Genomic DNA, 9,043 nt, shown 5'->3' with positions numbered 1-9,043 from the left:
AAATAATCAAAGGAATCATTAGACCGTTCGTCTGCAATGTTTTTTAGTCTGACTATTTCCTTATAATTGAGAAAAACATGTCTACACAAGCTATGTGTTGCTGGAGATGGTCTTATGATCTTGTACCAAAACAGGAATTTTTTTCAAATTTTTATTTAATTTTTACTTTTTCACTTTCTACTATTAGTATTATTGATATCAAGCAAGTGTTGTGTGTTTATATATTTTGTTTTTTAGAATTTATGATTACTTTTTATAATTTTTAATTATTATTTATATTCTAATGATTTAACTATATTAAATATGTAATTTATAAAAACATTTGAATTTTTTTAATTTTTGAAAGTGGATGACGTCAACATATATATGAAATATAAATATATCATAGATATAATCATGAATTAAATTCATTTTTTATTAGAATTTCTATTTCAATGATATTTACATCTCGAACATTTTTTCACAAAAAATTTTATGATACGATTTCATTGATCAATTTTATATAACATCCTCAACTTGATTTGATTTTTTATACTAAAATTGTTATTTTTTAGTTTATGTATGAATCAAAAGCCAAAAAAAAATATGATATCATTTCACTTTGTACATATTTTTTTTAGTATGCGATTGATTTATTTTTGGCAAAAATTTGTGTGAAACGGTCTCACGGATCGTATTTTATGAGACAAATATCTTATATGGTTCATCCATGAAAAATTATTACTCTTTATGCTAAGAGTATTATTTTTTATTGTAAATATCGGTAGGTTGACTTGTCTCACAAATAAAGATTCGTGAAACCATATCACAACATATCTACCTTTTATTATTACAGTTGGTCTCAAATTGTTCAAATACACACGAGAAAATTATTTTGTTTAAAAAAAAAAATTGTTCCCCCAAAAGCTATTCAAGTAACATTGATGTTGCACTACGTGACTAATTCAAAATGAATAAAAACTCAAAATTTGAGATTTTTAATTGCAAGTATCACGACGACCCACATATGATTTTTTCTTATCGATAAAGCTTATCTTTAACCATTTCACCTTTTTTCTGAAGCGATTTTGCGGCGCAGACAACGATGGAACCCACCGGAACTATCGTCTTCACTTCTGTAGGCAGACCGTATTACGGCTTCGACATTTTCTCCGTCAATCTCCCCTCCACCATCGAATACACCTCATCCCTCACCGAGAATCGCCTCACCGACGGTTTATCCATCAATTTCAACGGTCAGTTCGTCAGTGAAGACGGGACCAGGCTTGTGTACATTTCCGAACGAACTGGGTCTGCCCGAATTTACCTCAACCGTACAGGAGACTCCAGCCCGGAGCAGCTCAATTCTCCGCCGGAAAGTCTCTTTCACGACCGTCCAGCCATAAGAAACGGGCGTCTCTACTTCATCTCTACCCACGAACCTCCCGATAAGCCTTTCAGTGGCTGGTCGGCTCTTTACTCGACGGAGCTCGATGTGGAAGACAAGAAATCATCGGCCCTTGTTCAGCGCTTGACACCGTACGGATGCGTCGATTACAGCCCTTCAATATCTCGTTCCGGGAAGCTTATTGCAGTGGCTTCCTATGGATCTCGCCGTTGGGGTGGCGAATTCCATCATCTCCAAACCGATATTATCGTTTTCCATGAATCCGAGCCATCAAAGCGTGTGGTATTGTGCCAGAATGGTGGCTGGCCAACGTGGGGCGGTGACTCTGTTGTGTATTTCCACCGCCGAGTTGATGATGGGTGGTGGAGCATTTTCAGAGTCGACTTACCCCACAATTTTGAGTTATCTGCCACGATTCTTGCCCCTATTAGGATCACGCCACCCGGAGTCCACTGCTTTACGCCTGCAGCTATGCACAACAATCTTGGCAGGATCGCTATTGCCACCAGGAGAAAGGGCAAGAACTATCGCCATATTGAAATTTTCGAGCTCAACTCCCAAAATTTCTATCCCGTGACCGAGTTGCTGAACCCACATTGCCACCATTACAATCCTTTTGTTTCGATAGAATCTTCGAGTCTTGGGTACCATCGGTTCCGAGGGGAGTCAGAGTCATTGATTGTTCAGCACCTCGAACAGGTTACTTCTCCGGTTCATGGGCTGCACATGCTCCGGCTCAGTGGTTCTTTCCCTGCGTTCTCTCCCTCAGGGGACCTCATTGCGTTTAACCACGATTTCGATCATAATTCTCGCCTCAAAATAGTAAAATCCGATGGGTCAAAGAGATGGACGTTGTTTGAGAATCGAACAACGTTTTACAATTGTTGGAGTCCTGTCGATAACAATGTCATATTTACATCCATTGGTCCCATCTTTGAATCAGAGAGAGCTAATGTGCAAATCGCTCGAGTCACATTTGATCCATCAAATTTAACTGAAGATGTTTCCACCATTCCGACAGATATCAAGTTTCTCACCCGAGAAGAAACGGGGAACAATGCCTTCCCTTCGTGCTCGCCTGATGGGAAATCCATTGTGTTTCGTTCTGGACGTTCCGGGCAAAAGAATCTTTACATAGTCGATGCTGTCAATGGAGAGTTCGATGGTGGAATTCGTCAGATAACCGAAGGGCCATGGATTGATACAATGCCAAGTTGGTCACCGGATGGGAAGTTAATCGCCTTCTCTTCAAACCGACACAATGTAGATACTGCTGAGGGTGCATTTGGCTTGTATGTGATGAGACCAGATGGCAGTGGTGTGAGTCGAATCCCAGTCTCCGTATTACAGCAAGAAAGGGAGAGACTTAATCATGTGTGCTTCAGCGGGGACTCAGAGTGGCTTTTATTCACATCGAATTTGGCTGGCATCACGGTCGAGCCAGTGTCGCTTCCGAACCATTTCCAACCATATGGTGACTTGTACTTGGTGAGGTTGGACGGAAGTGGATTGCGAAGGCTGACATGGAATGGATATGAGAACGGGACACCAGCTTGGCACCCGAAAGCTTTGTTACCAATGGTAGCTAAGAGTAGTGAAGAAGACGAGTATGATCTCGGCTTTTCGGGGTTATCTTTGAGAGGGAGAAGTGATGGGGATAAGTTGAAGGGACAGTTTGAAGAACCCTTGTGGATCCAATGTGATTTTTAAGCTTGCGGTTGTAACTCAATTCTTGGGCGGGGAACAACGTTAAGGAGAAAGAAATCTTATGTTGTTGGATTGAAAGATATGAAGCTATGAATTTCAAATATGTGTAGTTTAAATTCGTTTGATTGATTAGATGTTATTCTATGGAGATGTAAAATTTCAAATCAATCATTCAAAATTTTCCATAAATCCAATATTCAAGTCAAAACGCAACCTTGATGTATTTTAAGAATTAAGATAGTCCCTTTCAAAAAAAAAAAAAAGAATTAAAATAGCCAGGATCGAGATTTTTTACTTAATTAGGAAATTGCATGTACATCCGTACGATGTACGTGGATGACTAACTGTGGAAAACATAACCACGAAATTCAGATAATGTTTAAAATCATTGTGAATGACGTTATGTTTATGAGTATTTGTCATTCTAGACATATCAAAACATAAAAGATAAAAAAAATATCATGATCATAAATCATACATGTTCACTTATTCATGTGACATATTTTTCAATCCTCTCAATTATTAGAGTCATCAATTTGGCCCATCGAGTCGGCCGTCCCGCCACATAATTATGAAACGAAATAATAATTTCAATTAACTATAATGATTATTTATTTTTTTTTATTTTTGTAGGCCGGACAACCCGCAACTCACTTTGAGTCGGGCTGAGAATTTCCAGCCCATCGGCCCGACCCGGCCAGATGGCAGGCTAGCCTGCCCTGTCATATCTGGCCCATTTGACAGCTACAGTGATTATGATCTAATGACAACTCTTTCAAATAAAAAAATAAATTGTCTTCATCCAAATATCAGTCACAATGGAATAACATAAAAAAATAAAAAAATAATGGTTATCAAAGTCCAAACCACAATTTACTTATATAGTCACATAATTAATCACAAGCATTTATCAAATAAATTCTCTTAATTAACTAAATTATCATACAGTTAAAATAAAACTACTAAAATTTTTATTAAGTTCAATACCAATTTTTGCTAACTTTTAACAATTTTGTTTATCTGTTTGTTTTTTTTTTTTTTTTTTTGAAAGAGAACTTGTAACTTTATTGAGGTTAATCATCCTTTACAAGTTGCACTAACCAAAAAGGAAACTCGACATTCATCCAGACAAACGGAGGACGGGAGTAAAAAACAAAACTGGCTAAATGATGGGCTACTACGTTAGCCGACCTGTAAACATGGGAGAACTCCGAGATTGCAAGATTTTTGAAGCGTCCTCTAATATCAGTAGCACAAATACCAACATATCCAAGATCCTCCTGAGTGGCTGTGACTGTTTGCACTGCCAGTAAAGAGTCTGTTTCTACTAAAACGTTACTGAAATTCTTCTCAGCTAGAAGTTTTACCCCTTCAAGGACTGCTAGAACTTCTCCATGGACCACCGAAATTGGCTGAGAGATCCTCTTCCCAAAAGCCATCAGTAGACGGCCTTGGTGATCTCTTAGAACCCCCCCCCCCCCCCCCCCCAATACTGTACCGTTCTGCTTCTTCATTGATGCATGCATCCGTGTTCAGTTTCAGAAATCCAAGACTCGGGGGAGTCCACCTAAGTACTTTGGGTTGCCGGTTCATTGCGGTAGAATAATTGAGTTGCGATTTCACCTGATGAAAGTCACGTAACAACAATCCGCACCACTCTACATTCTCTGCTAATCTTTGACCTCTAGCTCCATGGATATAACTCTGTCTTTCCTTCCAAACAGCCCAAGTATGAATCGCAAAAGATTCGAAATCTGCCTTAAGTAATTTTTCCTTCATCCATAGGCAAAATTCTAAAGTGTGACTTGCATTGGCTACCTTAAACACATACGTGAATTGGGATGTTTTCCATAGGTGTCTGGTCACTGGGCAAAAGAATAAGGATTGGCAGGTAGAGTCAATAGCGGCACCACATAGTGAGCAGCTACCAGTAACCGGGACATGGTGTCGCCAGAGGTTATGATTCGTGGGGATACAATCATGCGAGACCTGCCACCAGAAGATACGGAACTTAGGGGGAAGTGAGAGGCTCCAAATGAAAGCCCACCATTCTTCGTTGGGGAAAGCCGATTGATGAGCTGGAGGATTGAACAATCCCCTTTGTAACCTGTAACCATCACGAACCGAGTACATGCCTTTTGAATCATATCTCCAGAAACGTGCATCCTTATGACCATTTGTCGAGAGGGGAATTTTGAGGATTTCACTTGCAACATGAGTGTTGAAATTATTAGATATGAGTTCTGAGTCCCAAACTCCATCTCGAATTAGGGAACTGACTGTCGACAATTGAGGACACGGGACCAGAGAATCTCCCAATTTATTTTGCATACTAGGAATCCACTTATCCTCAAGTATTCGAATGTTTTTTCCATCGCCCACTCGCCATAGAACTCCATCAGCAATTACGCCTTTACTCCAGATTAATGATCTCCAAATGTATGACGGATTGTTACCTAGTCTCGCTTCCATGATGTCCCCATGTTTGAAGTATCTTCCTTTAAGGACTCGAAATATAAGGGAGTCTGGATCTCTGAGCAGCCGCCAGAACTGTTTGGCTAGGAGTGCCCGATTAAATTCTGTCATTTTACTGAAGCCCAGGCCCCCTCGACTTTTTGCTTGGCAGAGGGCGTCCCATGTTTGCCAGTGCATCTTCCTTTTTCCATTATTTACCCCCCACCAAAAATTGGCACATGCTTTTTCTATTTCTTCACATATCTGCGAGGGTATCTTAAAACAAGACATGGCATAAGTCGGGATCGACTGAAGGACAGATTTGATGAGCACCTCCTTGCCCCCTGTAGAAAAACACTTATGACTCCAACCTTGGATGCGTTTTACCAGCCTCTCCACCAAATATTTGAACTGAAGTCTCTTGCTTTTCATTGATACCGTAGGCAGTCCAAGATATAGATCATGGCGTTGTACCACCGGTATAGTGAGTATCGTTTTGATCGAGTTAATGACCAACGGGTTGGTATTAGGGCTGAAAGATAGAGCAGATTTGGAGAAATTGATTGTTTGCCCAGAGGCTCTCTCATACGTATTCAGGCATTCTTTTACCCAAACTCCTTCCTCCATTGTAGCCCGAAATAATACTAGACTGTCATCGGCGAAAAACAAGTGGGAGATAGATGGGCTGGAATTTGCTATCTTCACCCCTTTAATTAAACCTTTCGCCTCAAATGAAGTTATTAACGCCGACAGGCCCTGTGCACACAACACGAATAGATATGGTGATAGAGGATCACCTTGACGAAGCCCTCTGCCTGGAGTTAACGGACCAACCACCTCCTGATTGATTCTGAAAGAATAAGAAACTGTTCTGACACATCTCATTAGCAGGGCTATCCATCGAGAATCAAACCCCAGGCGAGTCATCAGAGCTTGCAGGAAATCCCACTCCACACGGTCGTAAGCCTTGCTCATATCTAACTTCAAAGCAGCATAGCCACACCTACCCACTCTCATGTTCCTCAGCCAGTGTAAGATTTCGAAACCCACAATAACATTATCCGTAATCAGGCGGCCCGGAATGAAAGCACTTTGAGGCGATCCAATGATTTTTGAGAGAATAGGGCGGAACCGATTGGTTATGGCTCTAGAGACAATTTTATAAGAAACATTGCAGAGACTTATCGGTCTAAATTCAGACATGAGCTTCGGATCTTTCACTTTCGGGATGAGTGTAACTAGTGTCTCATTCCACCTATCAATCGGTGCTCCCTCATTAAGGATTTGAAGTGCACCTACTGTAACATCTTCCCCTACTACATCCCAGAATTTCTGGTAAAACAGAGCTCAAAAACCATCCGGACCTGAAGCTTTATCTGGGTTCATGTCAAAGAGCGCTCTATGGATCTCCTTTGGCGTGAACGGTGCAGTAAGGATGTGGTTCATAGTAGACTCCACTGTCGGCTCGATTATCCCCACCACTGCATCCAAATCTGCAATATTCGGGTTAGATGAAGAGAAGAGTCGACCAAAATAATCAAGAACAATATTTACCATCCCCATACTATCCGTGCACCAATCCCCATGACAAGAGATTAATCCCTGGATTGAGTTCTGTATCTTCCGGAGGGAAGACGGTTGATGAAAGAATCTGGAATTCCTATCCCCTTCACGAAGCCAAGAGATACGGCTTCGTTGTCTCCAATATATTTCCTCCTGGGATGAGAGCCTCTCAATGTCATCTTCCAGTTTTCTAATCCTGCTACTCGACGAGTTCCACTGCTCACTTGTTCGAAGACGATTCAGCTCCATTCTTTTTGACTTAAGCTGCTTAGGGATGAAAGATTATCTGTTTGCTGCCCAATTTTGTAGTGCAAGCTTACAGCCGGATAAGTGATCCACTAATGGTCTATGAGGTTCGGATACTCCCCAACCTCTGGTTATCACATCACTGCACTCGGATTCCAGCAGCCAATGTTTTTCAAATCTGAAAAGAGTTTTCAACTTTCTATGCTCCAAGAGGTTCTGCGAGACATTCCAGCGGATTTCAATACATATCGGCCTATGGTCTGAGTGAAAGAAGTCAAGAGAGTTTGCTCGTGCTGTAGGAAATAGTAGCCTCCAATTCAAACAAGCCACGAATCTGTCGAGTCTCTCGAATATAGCACTATCCGCTCGTCGACGGTTGACCCATGTGTACAGATCACCATGACTATGTATATCTTGTAGCTCGCAAACATCGAGTGCATCCCGGAATTCCTGCATTTGTGATGGGCTCCGCCTTACACCTCCCAATTTCTCACTGTCATAGCAAATTTCATTGAAGTCTCCCCCGACTAGCCACGGTAGCTCACATAGCTCCGGTAGGCGTTTTAATTTTCTGAGTAAGTCCCATGAAAATCGGCGTAAAGATATATCCGGCTGCCCATAGAAACCCGTGAATCTCCAAGCAAAGTCTGGCTCCTGTATCAAGCAGTCTATGTGGCCTGGGGAGTAGGATTTGATGCATACACAGATTGAACTTTTCCATAAAAGCATTAAACCACCACTCTTGCCGAGACTATCAACTATAAAACAACCAGAAAAACCCAATGTATTTCTCCATCTTCTACAGTTTACCTCTTTCATTCTTGTTTCGCATAAGAATAATATAGTTGGGTCCTTTTCGACGATCAAACGCCTTAGTTCCCGAAATGCCCGTTGGTTCCCAAGCCCCCGTGCATTCCAAGATATGAGATTCATAATGATCGGCGGGGTTGCGGAGCAACCACCGCCTTATTATCCTCGATATTTAGTTGTCCTCCATTCAATCTAATCTTCTTTGATGGGCTCTTTTGAAACTTTTCTGTTGTGTTTAGACAACTCGAAAGTCCTCTTTTATTGCCGTAAACAGAGTGAGTGTCCGAAACCAAGAGCTTCTCTTTTCCCTTATCCCGTGCACGACGTTTCCAGTGTTTGGAATAAGAATCCACGGAAACGACATCAGTCCCCATTACCAAGTCACTGTCAACCGACTTATGTATTGTCTTCGGAGGGCTGCGCTCAATATTGAGAGATGTCCGTTCCACCCCCGCAGCCAAACTAAGTGTTGGTGAGTTGAATTCCAGCCGACCTGTGGGGGTGTTAAGATTAATAATAGAAGGCAGATTGATTTTACCCTTATCTGACTGCTCTGTAGAAGCCTTTGTTTGAGAAACCATGCGGTGATTCACAATAGCCAACTCACGTGGATCCTGATTTGGGTAAGTATTTGTCTCGGATTGAGATCCCTTGTCATTATGTGGTTTCTTTGGTTTCGCCTCAGAAGATGAGCTCCTCTTGCCCCACCCCATATGAGAGATTGCCCTAAGCCAAGGTCCAAATGAGGGTGTCGATCTATCAACTGTTAAGTCTTCACATTCCCGAAGAGAATGCCCCACCCTCCCACAAGCATAGCAAAAATCGGGCAATTTTTCATAAACCAAGAGGACAATGATATCATCTGCATCATTGGAT

The 9,043-nt window shown here is 41.5% G+C and overlaps 2 protein-coding genes across 2 annotated transcripts; one reads left to right on the top strand and one right to left on the bottom strand.

Moving 5' to 3' along the window:
• Positions 1 to 985: 985 nt before the first annotated feature.
• Positions 986 to 3,197, top strand: LOC142518603 (uncharacterized). The gene has a single exon (XM_075621395.1). It carries the CDS (start codon positions 1,085 to 1,087, stop codon positions 3,095 to 3,097), a length of 2,013 nt encoding a protein of 670 aa, XP_075477510.1. The 5' UTR covers positions 986 to 1,084; the 3' UTR covers positions 3,098 to 3,197.
• Positions 3,198 to 7,393: 4,196 nt separating this feature from the next.
• On the bottom strand, positions 7,394 to 8,176 carry LOC142519616 (uncharacterized). Its single transcript, XM_075622654.1, has one exon. The coding sequence runs from the start codon at positions 8,174 to 8,176 to the stop codon at positions 7,394 to 7,396; it is 783 nt and encodes a 260-aa protein (XP_075478769.1).
• Positions 8,177 to 9,043: the final 867 nt, after the last annotated feature.

This window comes from Primulina tabacum, chromosome 11, assembly GCF_025594145.1.
Source record: "Primulina tabacum isolate GXHZ01 chromosome 11, ASM2559414v2, whole genome shotgun sequence".
Classification (NCBI taxonomy): Eukaryota; Viridiplantae; Streptophyta; class Magnoliopsida; order Lamiales; family Gesneriaceae; genus Primulina; species Primulina tabacum.
This window is presented reverse-complemented; position numbering and strand designations above follow the sequence as displayed.

What these genes read in the sequence shown, in the direction of transcription:
- LOC142518603 (XM_075621395.1), top strand. Translation starts at nt 1,085, where the DNA reads ATGGAACCCACCGGAACTATCGTCTTCACTTCTGTAGGCAGACCGTAT.
- LOC142519616 (XM_075622654.1), bottom strand. Translation starts at nt 8,176, where the DNA reads ATGAAAGAGGTAAACTGTAGAAGATGGAGAAATACATTGGGTTTTTCT.